This window comes from Tupaia chinensis, unplaced genomic scaffold, assembly GCF_000334495.1.
Source record: "Tupaia chinensis unplaced genomic scaffold, TupChi_1.0 Scaffold143755_1, whole genome shotgun sequence".
Lineage (NCBI taxonomy): Eukaryota > Metazoa > Chordata > Mammalia > Scandentia > Tupaiidae > Tupaia > Tupaia belangeri.
In genome coordinates, this window is record NW_006203604.1 from 345,573 (window position 1) to 367,650 (window position 22,078).

Sequence of the window (22,078 nt, forward strand, 5' to 3'; positions counted from 1 at the left end):
AACACACACACACACATACACACCCAAGGTTCAATTCCTGCGGACTCTCAAATTTTCGACAAATAAATTAGGTTACTTCTGTATCTTACATATATACTCAAGCCCCAATTCCTCAGGATTCTCAAATTTTCAACAAATAAATTAGGTTACTTCTATATCTTAGATACAGAACGATATTATAATAGTATCATTCACATTTTAAAGAAAAGCTGAGAAAAATAATTGTGCAGAAATATTTTAAAAATTGGGTCATCTTTAAAAATTTTTGTTGTAGCTATTGTTTTAGCTACAAAAATAAATATTCCATTTATTTTTACTTAAAACTTGTTGACTGAAATTTACAACCTACTTTTATAATAAACTATTCTTAGGTGGCAAACAAGTAAACCGACACCCTTTAGCACACTCTTTGTAGGTGCTGTGGAAAAGTGAAAAGCAAGTAGAAGTTGTGGGAATTTTCTCAAGACTCTCTCAGTCCACTTTTTATAACTCAGGCTCCCATATGACATTAGAATTTAAACAGGCAAGGAAAGACGTTTCTATACTAGTTTCAAACTTTCCAATTTTTCTTCTGCCAAGTCTTCTCAAGTATTTCTTAAGGTACAAATCTGTACATGATGGAAAGAGCTTCAATAGATGGAAAACTATACCATCAACTGTGTCCGTGTAAGCTGACTTTTCTTGGGGACGCCATGGGTCACCCTAATAAGATGCTACATGGCAATCTCTTTGAAAAACATAAAGCTCTATATTACAAGTACATGATGGCATTATTATTATTTTTTTCTACAATTAATCTGTCAAGAATCCAATTCAAATAGGAAACCTAGATTTGGGGATCTTTCAAAGATGAAGAAGGTACTATTGAAACACATTTACTTTTTCTTCTTCCATGAATTGATTTTGCCTCTTTCATTTAAAAAGCATACAGAGATGACTTCCATGCAAAGCTATCACATACACACATGTGCACCCACACATTACATATGTAAATATAGAAGCACTGACTTTCCAAAAATATTGTATCATGGTCTTCGAAATTTAAAAAAAAATCTGTTATTCTGAACAATGCTAATAGCAAATGGATTTGAATGTGGCATCACTTTGCTAAAAGTATTTTACAGTATTTCTCAGATGCAAATATGCATGTATGGAAAGTACACAGATTGATTTCCATAGGCAAATTAAACAAAAAAATTCTCATGTGAAGAAATTATTAGACATATCACAAGGGAGTAGAAATGGTGGAATGCTGTGAGACTGTACAGATTATTATGAAGGTGCACAGGCACATAATACTTTAATAGGAACTCCTATTGACTACCATATAAAATGTTTTAAATGGTTAGACTCCAACTTTGAGATGTCCCCACCCCCACCCTTTTAACATTTATTTCTCCAGACTCCCTGTCTCTTCCCTGGTCCCCTTCTTTGCTAGTGTCATATAAACATACCACCATAGAAATACCTACAATACATTCTCTGAATATGTAAGGAACATATCTGTAATGGATTTGTGATCGGCCCTCCAATAGCTCTTTGGATAACCTTTATTCTGAGAAGCTGAGGTGACAGGTAAACTTCCCAGGTACCACTTCGGTAGGCTTACTAAACCAGGTAGAGACCCTGGAGAAACCTGGCTCTATTTCATTCACTTCTTCCCCTCTTTTAGAAAACCCATCACATCATGCAGTACCTTCTTTTCATTTTCCCGTCGCTGTTGGTCCTTAAATTTGACCTGGAGAAGTTGATACTTCAAGAGTTTCCCAATCAGTGGTAAGGTTAATTTCTCTCCACTATCCATAATTGTTTTTGCTGCAATTAACACCTGTGAAGAGACACAATTATTAGCAAAAGTATTGTATTGCAACCTTTGGCACAGTCTTGTCAGTGATGCAAAGATGCAACGGTAGTATTATATATTTGTAATGCTCGTCTTACTGCAAAGGTGCATCATTGCTAGCCAAAAAAAATTAGAGAAAAATGTCCCAATGCCATAGGAAGAACATTTATCCTCTACTTTAAAAACTGGGTTTCCAGGGAACCAGCAGTTAGCGTAATGGCTATGTCGCTGGACTCCCACGTAGTTGACCGTGGTTCGTATCCCGGACCCGGTGGCTTAAAACTCACGCCGGGCGCATGTGCGTGCATGCCCAAGATCCCGAGAGGAGAATGGAGGAGAAGGGATTGCGGCATGACCATCCCCCCTGGGGGGTGATTTCTCGCTTTCTGTCTCTATGTCTCTCTCTGTCTGTCTGGCGAGCGCACGCGCCCTACAGTGAAAATCTCTCAAAAAAAAAAAAAAAAACCCAAAAAACTGGGTTTCCAAATATCAGCTTTCTCTAATAAGGCAGAGAGCACTTCTCACAATGATGTGGGACTCCCAAAAAAGGGTAGAGGAAGGAAAGGCAGGGCTTCATCTTAGGATGACTGACTGACTGGTCAGTTTCATGCTACAGAAAGACAATTGTTGTTTGCAGAGCCAGTAGTCCAAACTGTCCAACTCTGACTTTATTAGGACATTATAAATTAAATAGGGTTTTATAATAGTGGAAATGACTATGTTAGTAGTCTTTTATTTCTTGGTGACCAAATTCAAATGAAAGATAAAAGCTGCTTGACACAGAGGCGCCACATGAATGTGGCTCCCCCCTTGCAACTTGATGTTGATCCTCTTGGTATGCAGCCTAATTGGGGTGAAATAAGGTTATTGAGTTTTCTTTGGGTGACGACAGCCACTAGGAACATACAGCTGTATTGTCCAGATGTGTGGCACTGACAGCCTGTTTTATGACTGTGTTCTTTACAGCTTGTTTCCCCTAAATTTCACACAACTCTCTAACATCTGGGCCCTTTTCCTTGGAGTCCTATAACCACTTTATTTACTGCAAAAAAAATAAAATCACGTAAAATATACCATAAAAAGTTGTTATGTGTTTCTCTTTATTCGTGTTGTCTCCCTAATAAAGTTCACCTCTGCCTGAAGCACTGTCACAGAAGTAATCTAGTTAAAGTATTTTTCAACTTTTGTTTTTAAGCAAGCATCATATTTATTTATAACCTTGGGATGAATTAGGTGTTACTAAAATGTTCTGACATGTTGCTTTTCTGCCCCTTTGGAGCAATCACTCCTCGGGCGCATATGGTGTCAATTTCGGGCCCTCAGTCTCAGACAATGACCGAGCACACTGCCATGCACGGAGTTGTGTCTTGTCTGAGGTTTATACCGGGCTCTTGGTCAGAGCTTCCCTGATTGGTCCAGTTACTTTTGACTTTCCACTTCGCCAAGGGAAATAGCTGGAAGAAAGGGTGGTGCCTATTTTGCTTCTAACTGCAGAAGGCCCTATGGATTATCATGTGCCAAAATGTAACTGGACCTTTTAGAGGCCACTCTGGGATTTTCCCCATTGCATTAAAGAAGGGGGAAAGACAGGGAAAGGATTCCTTTAAAGCTGCTTTTTCTAAAAACCAAAGGAACAGAACAACCATCAGAAGGTTTGCATGTGTCTAGTGAGTACTTTCCAGGAAACCGAGCGCTTGACTTTTAACGGTAGTTTTGTTCCTGCTAACACGATTTAAGGAAAGGGATGTGATGGTGTGCTTGTTGGGAGCAGGAAAACGTAACTGTACACCTGCAGGACCTCACCATTTAATGATGACCAGATTCAGGATGGAAGGGAATCCTAAGGGGGATGCAGGTCAGGCGGTAACTGTAAAATGAAAGCTGTCTGGCTAGGCCCGGCCCCAAGAGTAGATGTCAGTGTTTGGTTTGAAATGGCATTTTTCAATACCACCTAAACAATGTGTTGACAATCAGGCTGCTTGTGAGAACTGGTTCAAAATATTCAGACGCGCATGTTTAGAGCTTGCGGCAGTCTTACACGGGGCTTTTCCCTGCAACACCAAGACAGTGAGAGTGTGGAAGGCAGGTCAGCACTGAAATGGGCTGCCCCAGAGCAGTGGGGAAACCTCTTCTCCTGATGTCATGTGAAAACGGGATACTCCACCATGCCTACCTGGAGTCAGGGTGATGGATAGGAAGCCTCTGCAGGTGCTTTCTAGTCCCTCATCTCTAAAAGTCAATGAGTGTTACCTCACTGTGTTAAAATTGGCTCAAAGCAAATGAAATGTCCTGAGAGTAAGGTATTTTGCAGGTCATAAAAGTTATTTCCAATTTGTCTGAAAATGGCTATAGAATTCTGAAACAGGAAGAGGGTGCAGCAGCAAAGTAACAGTGGCGTCCTGCCCTGATACGGGGAGACAGGCAAGAAGGAGCATTACTAGTGTGGCTGTGACATGTTCTCGGCACAGGGTGAGACTCATTAAAATGGAAAAGCTGTTGCCAATGAAATCTCAGTTCTCCTGGACCTCCTGCCATGACTAGGGGTAGACCTCAGGCTGAGCTACCAGAGCTGGTTAGTTCTGAGAAAGGCTGGTGTAGGAGATTAGGCTGGAGGCAGAGAACAGAGCACAGCTGAGGCACGAAGGTACATGTACAATTTAATTGTGCGAAGATATTTATTTTGGGGTTGAAGAAGCTCTTTTCTGTTAGGAAGTTTGTGATTCTGAGCACACTAAGAAATAAAATCATTTCCCTCTTTATCACTGGCCTGGCTCAAACACTACATCATATTTACCATCTAATGATTTGATCCAACAAAAATACTCCAAGTGAGCCAAATTCTTTCCTTGCAGGGAGATCAGGCCCGCCCACAGACATTAGTGCCCTCGCTCCCCCTTCTGACCTGTATACCTTCCATATTAGAAAATGCAAGTAACTGCCTGCCCAGTGTTTACACATGCCTCATACATTCCCACGGAAGCCAAATACATGCATCTGTGTATATGTGTTGGTACACATGCATGTATGCACACATGTACAAATGTGTGCACATAATACATGTATACAAATGCACATATGCACAAGTGCATATCTATGTGCATCTGTAAGATAATAAATGAATAGACATAGAATGGATCCCCTGAGGTCTGCTGCCTAACTTCCTGGTATGCTTGCAAGGAGGCATAGGGGCCGGCTTGGATTAGTATATAACTTGCTGCACACTCAATCCCAGGGGAGCCGAGGGAACGTAAAGGTTTGGATCTGCATTTCTCTTGCCTGGAAGAGCCTTTGGGAGTGAGGTAGTGAAGGAGAGGGCAAGGTGTCCTGGTGTGAGGTAGAGTAGGGTAAGGTGATAGGAGAGGGGTGGTCTTTGGGGGAAGACTTTGCATCAAGAGCTTCGAATAGCTACAAATAGTTCCTCTCAATCCTTTGGTTCCAGAGCCTTCTCTTAGGAGCCCATAGTGTTTGTGGCCATAAATGTAATCATTAATACGATATGACTTTATATCAAACCCATTTCCTTTGTGTTAATGACCTAAGATTGGTTCGGATATATAAAGACCTCAGCAGAGCAGATTCCATAACCCAGAGCTTGATTCGATCCAGACTAGCACAGGGCTGGGCAAACAGGCTTTCAACACACAAAAGATTCAACTTTTTGTATCACATTATTATTATTATTATTATTATTATTATCATTATTATTATTATTTGGAGAGGTTTTTGCTATAGGGCTCATGCACTTGCCAGAAAGACATAGAGAGAAAGAGAAACAGAAAATAAGAAATCACCTCTAGAGGGGATGACCACGCCACAATCCCTTCTCCTCCATTCTCCTCTCAGGATCTTCGGCATGCACACACACATGTCCGGTGTAAGTTTAAGCCACTGGGTCCAGGACTCGAACAGTGATTGACTACATGGGAGTCCAGCGACATAGCCAGTACGCCAACTGCTGGTCCCTCTATCACATTATTTTGGGTAGCTATTTCCATAATATATGATCAGTTAAATAAAGTAAGAGCATCATAGTAAAAGTCACAACAGCACATACTAAAAATATATAATACATAAAGTAAAACTATCTTCAAGGACCAGCAGTTAGCGTAATGGCTATGTCGCGTTCCAGACCCAGTGGTTTAAACTCACGCCGGACGTGTGTGCGTGCATGACCAAGATCCTGAGAGGAGAATGGAGGAGAAGGGATTGTGGCATGGCCATCCACCCTGGGGGGTGGTTTCTCGCTTTCTGTCTCTCTGTCTCTCTCTGTCTGTCTGGTGAGCGCATGCACCTTATAGCAAAAAACCTCTCAAAAAATAATAATAATAAATAAAATACAGATACTATCATAAATTATAAAAAAAAAGACAAAAGAAAAAAACTATCTTCAAAGTTGACTAAGCAGGTAGCAGGATCATTTGCTTAGGCATTCCATTTTTATCTTATATCTGCACTAAGAAGTTGGAGGAACTATTGCCCCAATGTGTATGTGTGTGTGTGTGCGTATGTGTGTGTTTACAAAATTTCCAACCTTTAGAGTGAAAGGCTGCTTTAGATGGACTTGATTTTGCATGTGTGATAATAGGATATGAGAGCAGGTACCATGTAATGATGGAAAAGGGCCACTTTTATTGAGATGCTCTCACATCAAAACATTTCCATGGGGAATTTCGCTCCCTTGGTCCAAGGAGTGTTGAACTAGTTGCTGCAGCCTGAACTATTAAAGTGCTAAATAGTGCAAAACCACGGGCAGCATCTCTGTCCCAGCCTTCCCCAATGCCACTGGGTAGACTTGTGCAAGTTATTCAACCCCTTTAAACCTCAGGGTATTTTGTTTGTTTGTTTGTTTTAATCAATTATCATTTTTGTTGCTGTTGTTGTTATTCAGTACAGCGGTTTTTCTCAACAATGGCACTATGACGTTTTGAGCCAGGTAATTTTTTTTTACTAAAGGAGGTTTTCCTGGATAGGGCACATCCCTATCCAGCCCTGACAACCAAAAGTATCTCCAGACATTGCTGAATATTCCTTGTGGAGCAAAATTACCCCTGCTCTAGAACAGAAATGTCTATAGAAAGATAATGTGAGGAGGGCTGGTCTCTAAGACTGTATTGAGACTTAAATGACATAAGCTATAAAGACACAGCATGGTAAATGATACCACAGCATGGTAAACCCTCACTGAAGTTAGCTCTTACAGTTATGCACACATCCAGGACAGAACTGGAATTCTTGAAGGCCTTATACACCAGGTCGGGAGAGAAGAAAAAGGAGTAGACTGAAAGTCAGAGGGGCAGGCTAGACTGTGACCTTGATTTATTATCAGCTGGGGGTAACCCAGCTACTCCTTCCATTTAACTTTTTGTCTAACCTGACAAGGACAAATCAAGACCATTTTGAGAAAAGCAGAGACAAGAAAAGAAGGTGCAAAAATATATTGTGTTGCAGTGCCCTATATAATGGGGAGGATGTAGGCCCAGCATGTGGTATGGTGGCTAAGTCACAGGACTCCCACATGACTGTGGTTCAAGTCCCAGACCTGGTGACTTGCTTCCTCACTTTCTCTCTCTCTGTCTTTCTCTGGTGAGTGTTCATGCCCTGTAGCAACCTTTTTTAAAAAAGTAATAATGTTAATAACATTAAATAATTCTTTAAAAAATAATGAGAAGGATATAGAGAAGGAGAAATGAAGCTATTCTTAATTTCTTCTAAAATGTAAGATGGAGCGATTCTACAGAGGGTTCTGCAGCTCACAGCCTCCTTTCCGCCGGCTTTCTTTGCTCCTCCATTCTGCCTGCCTTTACGGAGGGCCAGCTCTATTGCAGGCATAGCATTACTGATCCTTTACTGTGTATGGTCGATCCAATTCACATTCTTTAAGTAATGAATAATTTCCAATGAGGCATAATTGGAAAAACAGCTGGGAGGATAAGGTAGCAGTGAGAGGGGGCAATGGAGAGAAACAGAAAAAGAGGAAAGTAAAGGAACGGGAATGACTGAAACATATTTTCTCACTTTGAGAAGAGGAAAAGAAAATAATCAAGCAATATTAAACTGTCTCTACATAAATTCAAAGGTGACTGAAGACATAGGTTCCATATAGATCATACTGTCTGTCTAACACAAATGGAACGTTAAGAAAGTGCTCAGACCACAGCTTGGTGAGAAGTTCATAATGATGATAAATATCCATAGCAGGTGACTCCTAGATCATTTTCAGCTGTCCATAATTAAACTGGTATCCATCTCTCCACAATGTCAGGCCTGTAAAACAATTCTAGTCATTGGACCCCTTACATCTGTGCTGAAATGAAATAATATTTGGCAGTAACAAGGAGTCACTGAAACTAAATAAACAACCCCTTTCAAGACTACATAAAAGTTGGTAACATAATAACATTTGACAGGGATTAAGACCTCTGCGGGGGCTGTAAGGAAGTTTCAGAAGCAGCAATAACAAATATAGAGAAGGCAGAACAGATCTATGCTTTAACAGACATGTATAATTTGAAATGTAATGAATTTCCCAAGGGAGATGTGCATTTTGAACGTCTAATATGTACATGTTGAAAAAGCACAGGACGGGCCCAGTTGTGGTAGTGTATGCTGCTAAAATGCTGTGCTCCGCAGGCTGGGGCCACATGTGAGACCAAGGTTCGATTTCCAGTCCAATCTAAAGGGCAACACTGTGGTGAACACCTATAATCCCAGTGACTCAGGAGGCAGAGGCAGGAGGGTCACCGGCTAGAGGTTGGTGCAGGTTGACACAGCAACACACCTGTCTAAAGAGGAGCCCAATGTAATGGTATGTGCCTGTAGTTCCAGCTGGGAGACTGAGATCTGGACATGGTACAACTTTGTCTTGAAAAAATGATGTGGGGAACCAGCCCATGGCATGGTGGTTGAGGCAGCTGGATTCCACATGGTCAACGGCATGGTTTGAGTCCTGGACCCAGTGGCTTAAAAAATAAGCTGGGTACATGTACGTGCATGCCCCAAAATCCCTGAAGGAGAAATGGAGAAGGGATTGTGTAGCATGATCGTCCGCCCAGGACAATCACTTTCAATCTCTCTCTCTATCTCTCTCTCTCTTTCTCGCTCTCTTTCTCTTTCACTATGGTAAGTGCATGCGCCCACTGGCAAATTGAAAAAGAGAGAGAGAGAGAGAGAGAGAGAGGGTAGGGGTGGAAAGGCAAGCAAAAGGCTATTTTAAATGCATTTATTGAGTTTACTCTTTAAAGAAGGAAAAAACAATGCCTCTTCTTTACTAAGAAATGTTCATGTGTACCTGCAAAATGTATGAAGGCACATGAAGTTAAATGTGATAACGTGTGGAAGAATGACATACAAAGTTAAGGGTTTTCCTTTAGGTATTAGGGACACACGATTCTATCATCATGGTAAATTTATTTAGTTAGTTCTTGTTTTTTGCCATAGGGCATGTGTGCTCCCTGGAGAGAGACAGAGAGACACAGTAAGAGGGAAAGTGAAAAATCACCTCCCAGGGGGATGGCCATGTCATAACCTCTTCTCCATTTGCTTCCTGGGATTTGGGGCACATACATGAACCCATTGTCATTTTCAAGCTGCCAGGTCTAGGACTCAAACTGCAGCTAGCCATGATGGAGTCCAGCACCTGAGCTACCCTGCCACCTGCTGGCCCTTATTTATTTTTTAATCAACATCTTTTTCTTAGTCTCAAGTTGTTCCAAACCCTCTGAAGTCATTCTTGGTTCTTTCAGTTGCCGCGAATTTCCCTTGCTCCAAACAACGCTACCACGGTTTTGTGTGTCTCCTGAGGGACAGAGCTCTCTGTGTACAGAACTGGGCTCCTCTACTAGCTCGGCAGGCCAAATCCTTTCCTCATTCATCTTTCTAAATCCTCTCCAGAACCCGAAGCATACACAGACGTATAGTACATCTACCTACCCATTAGATAAATACAAGGACGGTATCCTTAGAGTTACTGATTACTTGGCTTAACAGTAGCTGTTGTTAAATGTTTATGGCTGTAATTACAAAGCTCTAGGCATAGATTGCAAGTGGTAGTAAACGGGTTCTCAGACCAAGTAACACACAAATGACTACACAGCACACAGTCTAACAGGCAAGGACTACCGTAAGCACTTTACATATTCTAATTTGCCCACCCTTTGAGGCGGGTACTCTTAGCACCTCATTTTTTTTTAGATAAGGAAACTGAGGCCTGGTGATCCCCAAGCTGGTAATTAATAAAGCTGGTTTGAAACCAATCTCACTGGTCCCAGAGTCCTATTCCTATCACCATACTCTGTGGCTTCACGGTGGGCCTTCTCACCCTTAGCTAGAACTACTGGAATCTCACCTTGTGTCTCAGCCCTTCCGCAGCCTCCATACCCAATCCTTATCTTAGCTGCAAGGATTGAGAGAGCATTTTAGCTCAAGTTTTCATTTGAAATACTCTTGCCAGTCTCACTAGTTTTGCTTCTACTCAGCACAACTTTAAACAGCTGAGCTCCTTTCTTTTTTCTTGAGTCCTAGTGGGGACCCGAGATTCAGAACCCTCAGTCCTGATGGGTCCATCCAGCTCTTGTCCCCTACCCCTCAGGCTGACAGCCATCTCCATTTTAAAACCTCCTTCTCCTTGAATTCTAAAACATTTTCCCATAATCCTGCCTTCGGTCTAAGATCAGTGACTGAGACCGACTGACTTTATGCTGCCTGCTCAAATAATCTAAATGCGGCAGATCCCCACATTCCCTGCGTCCCAACACTGCAGCATTAGACCTATTCATTGCCATGGGTTTTGGGTACCATGTTCCACTTGCTGGTTGCTCACCCCAGCAACCTCACGCCCCCCTTCTTTCCTAGGAAAGTCTGACTTTGCAGGCATTTACTGCTCTCCCAGTCGACTCATGTGTTTCCGAGGAAACGCGGCTCATGGGTGGACCTGAAAGTACTCAAACAATCCTAACTCCTCTTGTCCATGATTGGCTCAGGCCAGTGGGATTTGAAGAGTGGTTTTTTGGAACTGCTGGATCCCGTTTCCTTGGCCATGACAGAGTTTCATAAAACGTCACAAAGGGGGGTTGCTGCAGCCACCTCACCTCAGTCAGGAGGCTGAAGCCACCACACAAATGAAGGAGTCAAGAGCACTGCAGGGAAGTGGTGCTGCAGCTTCTGCAGTCGTGACGCTGAGGCCTCCTTGATATACAGCTATACGAGCCAGTACATTTCCAACGCTTTAAACCAGTTCTTACCTCTCTCCTGGTAACTAGAAGGAAGGTGAGCGAGCTGGTACCAAGAAGGAGAGATTTATGTCTTCAAATGAACAGGTTTCTCTTTTTATGATTTTTTTAAAGAGATTTTTTTGCTGTAGGGTGTGTGCATTTCCCTGAGAGACAGAGAGACAGAAAGTGAGAAGTCACTCCCTTAGGGGGTTGGCCATGCAGCAATCCTTTTTCCTCCATTCTCCTTTTGGAATCTTAGGCACACATGCACACTCACATGCACACGTGCCCAATGTGAGTTTTAAGCCGCCAGGTCCAGGACTTGAACCACAGTCAACTATGTGGGAGTCTAGCAACATAACCACTCTGCCATCTGCTGGTCTCCAGTAGACTTCTTATTTTTAACCAGTGACTATCAAGGTGTGTTTCTCAGACAAGCAGCTTCAGCATCAACTGGGAACTTGTGAGGTATGCAGATTCTTGGGTCTTGACCCAGACCTGCTGAATCAGAAACGTTGGGGTGGGGCCCAACAGTCCTTTTTCACAAGTCCTCAGGTGATGCTCATGTATGGAGAATCACCGCTTTACAGCTGGCTTCTCTTGTGGCCTTCTGTAATAATGTACTTAACCCACACATTGTCAGCTTTACCCTTCAGTCCCTTGCTAACTCAGCATGGGCATCTATATTGTCTTACATTGTGTGTGTGTGTAGGTGTGTGTGTTTAGAGTCACCAAGCTGCCCAGTTCAGAGGACAGCCTGGAGTGAGATCCTTGATAATGCTGCATCAGAAAGTATTCATTGCATCAGTTCTCTCATCTTTTTCCCCTAACTACTTGGTTCTTCCACAATTAACAAAAAGTTATATTTCTCCAGCTTTATTGTGGTTGGTATATTTCTAGGCTCTTGTTGCTTCCTGACTTTGAATGAAAACTAAGTCTGCCCATAAACAGGGTTTATTCTTTGAGTTTTCCTGTCCTCCCTGATTTCTTTAACTTCACGATGATTATTGGGAAAGCCCACTAGGAGCAGATAGATGCAGTATTATTTCCATAGGTCAGTGTCTAGCATTCCCTGTGGGCCACATGCCCTAGACTGCCTGGGTCCCTGGTTAAAGGTATAAATTACCTAAGGTCTACCCCCCACAACTACCAAATCAGTCTCTGTGGTTTAGGAACTAGGGCATCTTAATGAGTATTCTAGGCATTCCTAAATACCCTGGCGTTTAAGAATCATGGCAAAGATCAACTACACAACACTGGGACGACCAATGAGGGGCTTTCCAGGGCTTGGGAATTTCAGTGCTAAAGCTGAGAAAGTTCCTGGCCCCCAGGACAGTTAGTCACCCTAAGACAGTAAGCTTAAGTGAGCTGTATGGAGACTGTCAGAACTACACTGAGAGACCATTACTTCAACTCGACTTCCTTGATCTGCTTTCTCTAGTCCTTTCAGCTTATCCACTGATGGCCTTTCAAGAACATTGTGGTCACTCCAATCTCTGAGTCAGTCCTATCAGAAGAAACAAAGGTATTAATCTCCCCTCCTCCAGCAGATTGTGTTTCACATGGTCATTCATCTCTGATTCAGGACCCAGCAATCCACTAGTAAATGTTCTAGTACACTGTGGACTACTTAGTCTATGCTCTGTGGTAGGTGCGACATACTCAGGGGCTCAGAGATGAAGTTACCTGTCCAAAGGCACAGGTGTTAGATGGTGCTACTGACCTTTACATATAGACTGTGATTCTAGAGACTGCTCTTCTACCCAGTGTGATATCTTCTCTTTCTTCTCTGACTTCTCACATAGAATGCTGTTTTCTTCCATGTACTCTTGGCCTGGATGGAAACCCAAAGGAGCTATGGGCCAGACCACTAGTTTGGACACTCCCCAAGAATCTTGATTACTTAAGACTTTTTTTTAAAAGTTATTATTATTATTATTTTGCCATAAAAACACTGGAGAGAAACAGAAAGACAGTGAGAGGGAAAATGAGAAATCACCACCTACATCAGGGGAGATGGCTATGCCACAATCCCTTCTCCTCCATTCTCCTGGGATTTGGGACACACATTCACATGCATTCAGAATGATTTTCAAGCTGCCAGACCCGGGACTTGAACTGAGGTTGGCTATGTGGGAGTCCAGCGCCATAACCACTATACCACCTGCTCACCCCCCTTAGGGTAAGACTCTGAACTCAGTACTCCTGCTGCTAGGTTGTGGTTTCTTTCCAAATCTTCCAGTGGCTTCGGATCAGTTCCTCTGTAATCTAGCTACATCCCATGTTGCTTTCTTTTCCTGTCACTTCCATCCAGTTATGTTTCGTCCCTGGTGTTCACCAAATCACCCCAGAGCCTTGCACATGCTGTTACCCCTGCTTGGAGGCTCTTCCCTAGATAGTCACACAGCTTCATCTGCATATTTTTATTCATGTTACCTTCTCAGTTTTGCCTTTCCTGTTCACCCTACTTAAATTAGGAACCTTCTTTCTACTTCCTATCTTGGCTCTACTTTTCTTCATAGCCCTTACTACCATCTAACATAATTCATATTTAGCTTTTCTAGTATTTCCCCTCCCCAATTAAAAAGTAAGCCCCATAAGCCAGCTTTTTTTTTTTTTTTTTTTTGTTTTACAGCCATGCGTTTGCCTGCCAGTCTGATTCAGGACCCAGCAATCCACTAGTAAATGTTCTAGTACACTGTGGACTACTTAGTCTATGCTCTGTGGTAGGTGCGACATACTCAGGGGCTCAGAGATGAAGTTACCTGTCCAAAGGCACAGGTGTTAGATGGTGCTACTGACCTTTACATATAGACTGTGATTCTAGAGACTGCTCTTCTACCCAGTGTGATATCTTCTCTTTCTTCTCTGACTTCTCACATAGAATGCTGTTTTCTTCCATGTACTCTTGGCCTGGATGGAAACCCAAAGGAGCTATGGGCCAGACCACTAGTTTGGACACTCCCCAAGAATCTTGATTACTTAAGACTTTTTTTTAAAAGTTATTATTATTATTATTTTGCCATAAAAACACTGGAGAGAAACAGAAAGACAGTGAGAGGGAAAATGAGAAATCACCACCTACATCAGGGGAGATGGCTATGCCACAATCCCTTCTCCTCCATTCTCCTGGGATTTGGGACACACATTCACATGCATTCAGAATGATTTTCAAGCTGCCAGACCCGGGACTTGAACTGAGGTTGGCTATGTGGGAGTCCAGCGCCATAACCACTATACCACCTGCTCACCCCCCTTAGGGTAAGACTCTGAACTCAGTACTCCTGCTGCTAGGTTGTGGTTTCTTTCCAAATCTTCCAGTGGCTTCGGATCAGTTCCTCTGTAATCTAGCTACATCCCATGTTGCTTTCTTTTCCTGTCACTTCCATCCAGTTATGTTTCGTCCCTGGTGTTCACCAAATCACCCCAGAGCCTTGCACATGCTGTTACCCCTGCTTGGAGGCTCTTCCCTAGATAGTCACACAGCTTCATCTGCATATTTTTATTCATGTTACCTTCTCAGTTTTGCCTTTCCTGTTCACCCTACTTAAATTAGGAACCTTCTTTCTACTTCCTATCTTGGCTCTACTTTTCTTCATAGCCCTTACTACCATCTAACATAATTCATATTTAGCTTTTCTAGTATTTCCCCTCCCCAATTAAAAAGTAAGCCCCATAAGCCAGCTTTTTTTTTTTTTTTTAGGTTTTTGCTATAGAGCCATGTGCTTGCCAGAAAGGCAGAGAGAGACAGAGAGACAGAAAGTCTGAAAGTGAGAAATCATCCCCGAGGGACAGGGGTTATGGCCACACCGCAATCCCTTCTCCTCCATTTTCCTCTTGGGATTTTGGGCATGCACGCACATGCACCCAGCATGAATTTAAGTCACTGGGTTTAGGACTCAAATGGTGGTCAACTACATGGGAGTCCAGTGACATAGCCATTATGCCAACTGCTGGTCCCCATAAGCCAGATTTTATCTACTATTTCTTGATCATCTAAATTCAAAGCCAAGGCTGTAAAATACAGTAAGGTAAATATAGCTAATAACAATTTACTGTATATATCAGAGGAACTAAAAAGAAGAGTTTGAATGTTTCCAACATAAAGCAATCGCAAATGGCTATACTAATTGTCCTGATTTGATCAGCACACATTGTATTATACTAAAAAAAAATCTATTTTACAGCATAAATGTGTACATTACATGTGTCAATAATAACAATAAATTCAAAGCCCACTATGGCATGGTAGATACTTACTAAATAATTATTGAATGGATTAAATTAGATGGCTATTGGGTCTCAGGCAGAAGGGCTGAGGGCAAAAGAGAGTGGCAAATTCAGGAAACTGGAAAGTGGCTGGGGATCTGGGTGTGGGAGTGAGGCGTGAAGTTGATACTGGAGGGAGGTAACCAAGGTTAAGATCATCTGGGGCTTAAATAACATATTTAAAAAAAATGGATTTTGTCTTGAAAGTAATCCAGACACAGAGAGCTTTAAGTAGGTGAGCAAAAACAACCACGCATGTAAAGATCTCCTTGTGAATTTAGGCATTTTCTTTATCTTCAGTAACTAGTCAGACCCAGAAAAGGACCCAGGTTTTATTAGATGTCTTGGTCATCTATGGAAAACCTCAAAATATTTGAATGTGTGCTTCAGAGCTTACACTCTGTACCTTCCCTCTCCAGCTTTGTTTGACTATAATTTGCTTTTCACACTAGAGGAAGGTGTCTTTTGGCAGAGGTATTTTCACTTGGCCAGAAGCCATAAGACAAAGATAGCAGGTGCCTCTGGGCAGGCTGGTGGTGCTATCTGTCTTGAAGAGCAGAGCAATAAACAAAGCATGAATATTTCCTAGCCCTCCCCAAATCACTGTCATTTTGGCAGAACTCAGCAGATTAGAGAATGTAAATATCCTGAAGGCAGGGGCCTCGGACAGCCAGTTCACCTCTGTCCCTCCAGCACCTAAACAGTGCCTGGCATAAGTGCCACCAAACGAAAGGAAGAACGAATGGATGAACATTGAGCAAGAGAGAACATAAGAAAGAATGAAAATTAGGAGTGCTGTAGTCCAATTCTGAGCGGCTGGTGAGGGGGAGCTAGAATCTAGATGGACAGTCAAGGAGATGGCTCCTTTTTGGCCCCGAGGGCAGTGTGTGAACATAGGTGCGGCTGTGTTTCTCCAAGGATAGGTTCCTAAGTGCCTGGGTGATCAGAAAGTGTGTTATTGGACTCTCCTGAAAGACACTCCTGATCCACACTACTGGGATTTGGAATTGGCATTCTTTTCTAAAGTTCATTTATTTATTTCTTCTATCAGCAAGAGAGAGAAAAAGATGGCCCCTCCAACAGGGTCTGGATGCCACAATCTACCTCCTGCCTTCAGCCAGCCCTGGATTGAGGGCAAGTGTGTGCCTGGTTTACTCAGGGAGCTCTCTTGACTTGACCCAGGAAGCTGTCCATGTGGGATTACCTTGCAGAGTGTCTTGTTTCACTGCTGTGCTCCTGGACTCGACTTTTTAAACAGATTAAAAATGATTTTAAGATATACCACTTTGGGACCACTGGCACAGGAGGTGAGGTTAGAAATTGTAGGGGCTTGCACCAAAGAGCTTCCTGCACCAACTCTTCCCAGACCCCCTCACCTGAGATCACTCTTCCTGATCTCACAGACACAGCCCCTGTTCGTATTCCTCTTGAAGCTCCTCCTGCAGCCAAGCCTTTATTAACAGTTTTGCATGTGAGTCCTTCTCCCAGGTACCCTGTGAGCTTGTGCAGAGCTCAGATGATGGCTTATCATTTTTGTATCCATTGCAAAGTCTGTTTTGAAATTACTTAAAGCAAATATTCCTTATCCTGAATTTCAAGAGTAGAGGGTCCCCTCCCATTATCTCAAGAAGTCTGAAAACAAAATTACATAATCATTTTACTTTAATGAAATCCATATTCACAAAACATAGCCAATAAAAATAAGACTAAAAGTTCAACCTTACAATTTTTGCTTATCAAATTGACTAGGATAAACAATACAATGTGGAGGAGGGTGTGGCTAAATTGGAGCTGTTAGAAGGAATGTAAACTGGCACAAATTGTCTGGAATGCACTTTGACAATATGTGTCAAGAGCTTTAAAAAGATTTATATACTTTGACCCAGTAATTCTACTTCATGAAATTTTTCATAAGGAAACAATCAGGGTCAAAACTATTGGTAAACAGTCTAAATTAAGCAAAAGGGGAATGGCTAAATAAATTACTGGACAGAAACATGCATTCTATTATATATACACTGAATATGCATTTAGAAGAATGCTAACATCAAAAAATGTGGAAAAGATATCATATAAAGCATATATAATATAATTCCTATTTTGTAAAAAAGAAATGTACATCTTTGAGTGGTGGAATATTCTGCAGATACTTAAGTACCCACTTACTGTATATGCTACGATTTCTCTATATTTTCCAGATTTTCTACAATTAACATGTGTTATTATACTAAATTATCATAAATTATGTATACAATCTTAAGCCTGCATACCAGTTAATTACTTTTAGCAGTGCTGCCTCTCCAGCCCCCGACAGAATTATTTCATTCAGCACGCATGTCATTGGTTGCTTTGCAATCTTGCACTCTGATTCCAGTCTCTACCTACCATATTACTCAGTTCTGCTTTTAGAATTCCTCAGAGGCTCCCCATACCTAGTTGTTAAACTGCACACTCCTTAGGAGGATATGTGTGGGTTCTTTAATTACCTGGCCTTGACCGACCTAGTCATCCTTGCTTCTGGCTACTCCTACTTTCACTTTCTACATAGGAAGGATGAACATCACCGGGATTCTGGTTCCACTGTACGATCTTACATCTGTCTGATCTAGCAGAGGCAAATCCCTTTGTCTAGAATTCCTCTCCCCTTCACTACTTCATAAATTTCCCATTCCGCTTTCAAGCTATTTTCTTAAAAATCTTTCCCTTAAAACTTTAAATATAGGCATTGCTCTGTGCACTCATTTTACCTTTTAAATTTTCATTATAAAATGGCAATAGAATCGCTCATTTCCCTATCTGTTCTTAACTCAACTGGAAGCAGGTTGAAGGTGGGAATTAAATTTGTGATTGGCACATGGTAAACAACCAATGACACACATGCTGAAAGAAATAATTAGCATACAAATCACACAGACCTTCACAACCCTTCTGCAGGTTGTGTCTTACAAAAGGGCAGCTGGCTACTGGCATGTGCGACAGCCGGGCTTCCTCTTCTCACCAAGCCAGCCTTGCTAAAAGACTGGGAAAGCAAGCAGTGGTAGCTCATTAAATTAGTAAGTGACTGGTGTCTGGGAAGTGTGTAATGTAACGCTAACGAGGTGTGTGTGTGGGAGGATGAGCTAAAGTTCCTGCAAATCTGACCTACCATATTACTCAGTTCTGCTTAGAATTCCTCAGAGGCTCCCCATACCTAGTTGTTAAACTGCACACTCCTTAGGAGGATATGTGTGGGTTCTTTAATTACCTGGCCTTGACCGACCTAGTCATCCTTGCTTCTGGCTACTCCTACTTTCACTTTCTACATAGGAAGGATGAACATCACCGGGATTCTGGTTCCACTGTACGATCTTACATCTGTCTGATCTAGCAGAGGCAAATCCCTTTGTCTAGAATTCCTCTCCCCTTCACTACTTCATAAATTTCCCATTCCGCTTTCAAGCTATTTTCTTAAAAATCTTTCCCTTAAAACTTTAAATATAGGCATTGCTCTGTGCACTCATTTTACCTTTTAAATTTTCATTATAAAATGGCAATAGAATCGCTCATTTCCCTATCTGTTCTTAACTCAACTGGAAGCAGGTTGAAGGTGGGAATTAAATTTGTGATTGGCACATGGTAAACAACCAATGACACACATGCTGAAAGAAATAATTAGCATACAAATCACACAGACCTTCACAACCCTTCTGCAGGTTGTGTCTTACAAAAGGGCAGCTGGCTACTGGCATGTGCGACAGCCGGGCTTCCTCTTCTCACCAAGCCAGCCTTGCTAAAAGACTGGGAAAGCAAGCAGTGGTAGCTCATTAAATTAGTAAGTGACTGGTGTCTGGGAAGTGTGTAATGTAACGCTAACGAGGTGTGTGTGTGGGAGGATGAGCTAAAGTTCCTGCAAATCTGGGGCTCCTTAGCCCAGGAATAGAGGCATGTGTGTTCAGTTATGGAGTGGAGGAGATCATCTTTGATACACAAATCCGTGATTGTGCAAGCACTTTGTAATGCCTGATCTGGGGATACTCCCACTTTCCTCGCTTTCAAAATAGCTCTAGGTCCCAAGCACTTCCAGAGAATATTCTAAGTTACCTTCTGCCAATTCACACTTTTATTTTCTCTGTTGAATTTGGTTTACAGTTGTATTTTACAACTTTGGTCAGTATTCTAAACATGGGATATTTTTTCACAGGAATGATATGAATGAATAGCAAAACCTAACCTAAATTTCTGAGGCCAAATGTGAGTGAGCGGAAGCCTGGCACTGATGCGGAGCCTTGAGAATGTCTAAGACAAGGGGAAGCACTTCCTAAATAATAGCACGAGAGGAAATTCCCAGAGGTCTCTCTTATTTAGATGAAAATAAGCAGGTTAAATTCAGCTTCTTGGCTGCAGGAACTATGTGTTAAAATGTTTGAAGAAACAGAGTAGACCTCAGATTTGGAGTCAGAGTGACTCCATGTGAAGGACCCACATGAGACTCTGTCATTAGAAACTATGGGCAGAAGGTAGGTCGTTCAGCTTTGAGACCCTACCCTGATCTATACATAGGAATAGTAAGATTTAATCTGCCCTATAAGGTTGTGATTGGCATCTGGCATTGTATGTCAAAGCATTTTTTACTCTAAGAAACATCTCTCAAATGTGAGTTGTTATTATTGTTCTTATATTCTTTAGAGTCTCAACAAAGAGCATTGTGTTTGAGAATATGTCATGTTCCAGAAAATACTGATTCAAAGAAGACTGACGAACTGAATGAATGATGGAAGAAGTTTAACTTTACCAAACTCACTCACAGTTGTGCAGAAATCACGTCTGGTGATTTTGCATCATTACCCTGAGCCTCCTCAGGCTTTGCTAACTCCTTCCTCACTTTTCCAATATACATGTATGGGGGTGGAGGTGGAGGTGGGGCGGGTGGGGGGTCTTTCCTCAGAAAGTTCATGGAAGATTTGTAATAAGAAAAAAACTATGCATGGAAATCAAAAACTTCTTTGCACCGAAATAAGTTTATATTTTAAAATACCATTTTTGTACAAACATTTTGTGGTCCCTTCATACATCCCCTCAGGAGCCAGCTTTCATTTTGATGAATAAATGCATGCTGGAACGGTAAAGGATAGAATGAGTTAACATTCTGAAAATGCAGTTTCATTTCACTTAAACCAGGGTTTTATGGACACTATGCCTGAACTCAACAGGCCAGTGTGGGGGCTATTTTTGGACAGGCAGAACTTCCAGCACCTCTTAAATCACATCACACAGCAACTGCCTGCTCCACCTACACACAGGGCGGGCCTGCATACATAAAACAGGACGGCTAGCCCAGGGTGAGACCAAAAACCCCTTTTCCCCATCTGATGACTAATACTTGTCTCTGCTTCCAGAAAAGGAAAGCAGCATACACAAATTTAACCAATGTATTTTCCTTTGCTTGCTCCAAAAAAAGGGGAAAATTGTGTGTGCGTGTGCATGTGTGTGCGTGTTCCTCCAACGACTGAAGAATCCTGAAATAAACCTCTATAGGAAATCCCTGACAATGTTCTGTGGATGGGCTTGCAGGGGGAATTGAAACAAGTTGGCAGGAAGAATTCTTTCTACATAATTCAAAGCAGACATTTTACTGGGAAAAAAGCAAATCAGAAAATTGCTGTCAGTCCTTGAAATTTTATTAGTTACAAAAAGTAATATATTAGCTGCTTGCATTAAATCCAGATAGAATCTATCCTTTTTCCTCAATGATATTCCTCAAACAAATCTTGGAGCATGCAACACGGGACTGGCTCCTGAAGAATGCAGGACTCGGCAGTGGCGGCCTGTGACGGTCGTGTGTTGCTGGACTCTGCTCTACGTCTCTGCAGCTCCAGGGAGAAGTGACAGGATAATAACAAGACTTGAGAGTAACTAAAATAATGGGAATAACTATAATGAGGTTTCTTCTGAGAGAGAAGATAATCTCATTTAAGATTTCCTAATGAGTGAAAGGCCCAATAGATTTTTTTTTCCTTATTTCATGTAAATTTTTGATGGAGGCTGAGACAATGCTAAACTTCTTAATATTAGCTCAGGAGTGTTTGATGTAGAATGGACACTCTGCAGGTCTTCCTACTGGCCTGCCTCACCATCAGAATTCTTCAGATTCCAAATGGTGTAACTACTGTCATACTATTAGTACATAGTTGAAATATGGAGGTGTTTTTGTTTTGTTTTCTCCGCATTTGAAAGAGAGAGAGTGGGAGAAAGCAAGCACCAATGGGGTGTGGTCACATTGCAATCCTTTCATTTCCATTTCTCCATCCTGTCAGGACTCGGGGTACACAGGCACATGATTCCAGTGTAGTTTTCATGCCACTGGGGCTGGGATTCATATCTCATAGTTGGCCACGTGGAATCTAGCTTCCCCTAACTAGTAGGCTACAGGGCCAGCCTGAAACGATATTTAAAAAGAAGGAATTACTGACCAATTTCAGTTTTTCTCGGTAAGAATTTTTCTAGGGTTGGTTTTCTATTTTTCAGACTAGTAAATGTGTAATTACATATAAATTGATGTATTTAAAATTTTTAAAAAATTTGCAACAGGATACATGCATTTGCTTAGAGAGACAGGAAGAGAGGGGGGAAGTGAAAAAGCATCCCCCAGCAGTTGTGGCCATACTACAATCCCTTCCTCATTCTTGAGATTTGGGGGCATGTATGCTCATGCATCTCAGACTCTATGCTGTTAGCCATCTGGGATCCAGCCACATTAACCACCATGCCACTGGATGGC

At 41.9% G+C, this 22,078-nt stretch overlaps 1 protein-coding gene across 1 annotated transcript in view; it reads right to left on the reverse strand.

The window, feature by feature from the left end:
- Positions 1-22,078, reverse strand: part of SPAG17 (sperm associated antigen 17) — a 235,151-nt gene that overhangs the window by 160,393 nt on the left and 52,680 nt on the right. Inside the window, 1 exon segment of the mRNA XM_006164886.3 lies at positions 1,697-1,828. Coding sequence (XP_006164948.1) covers positions 1,697-1,828 — 132 coding nt within the window.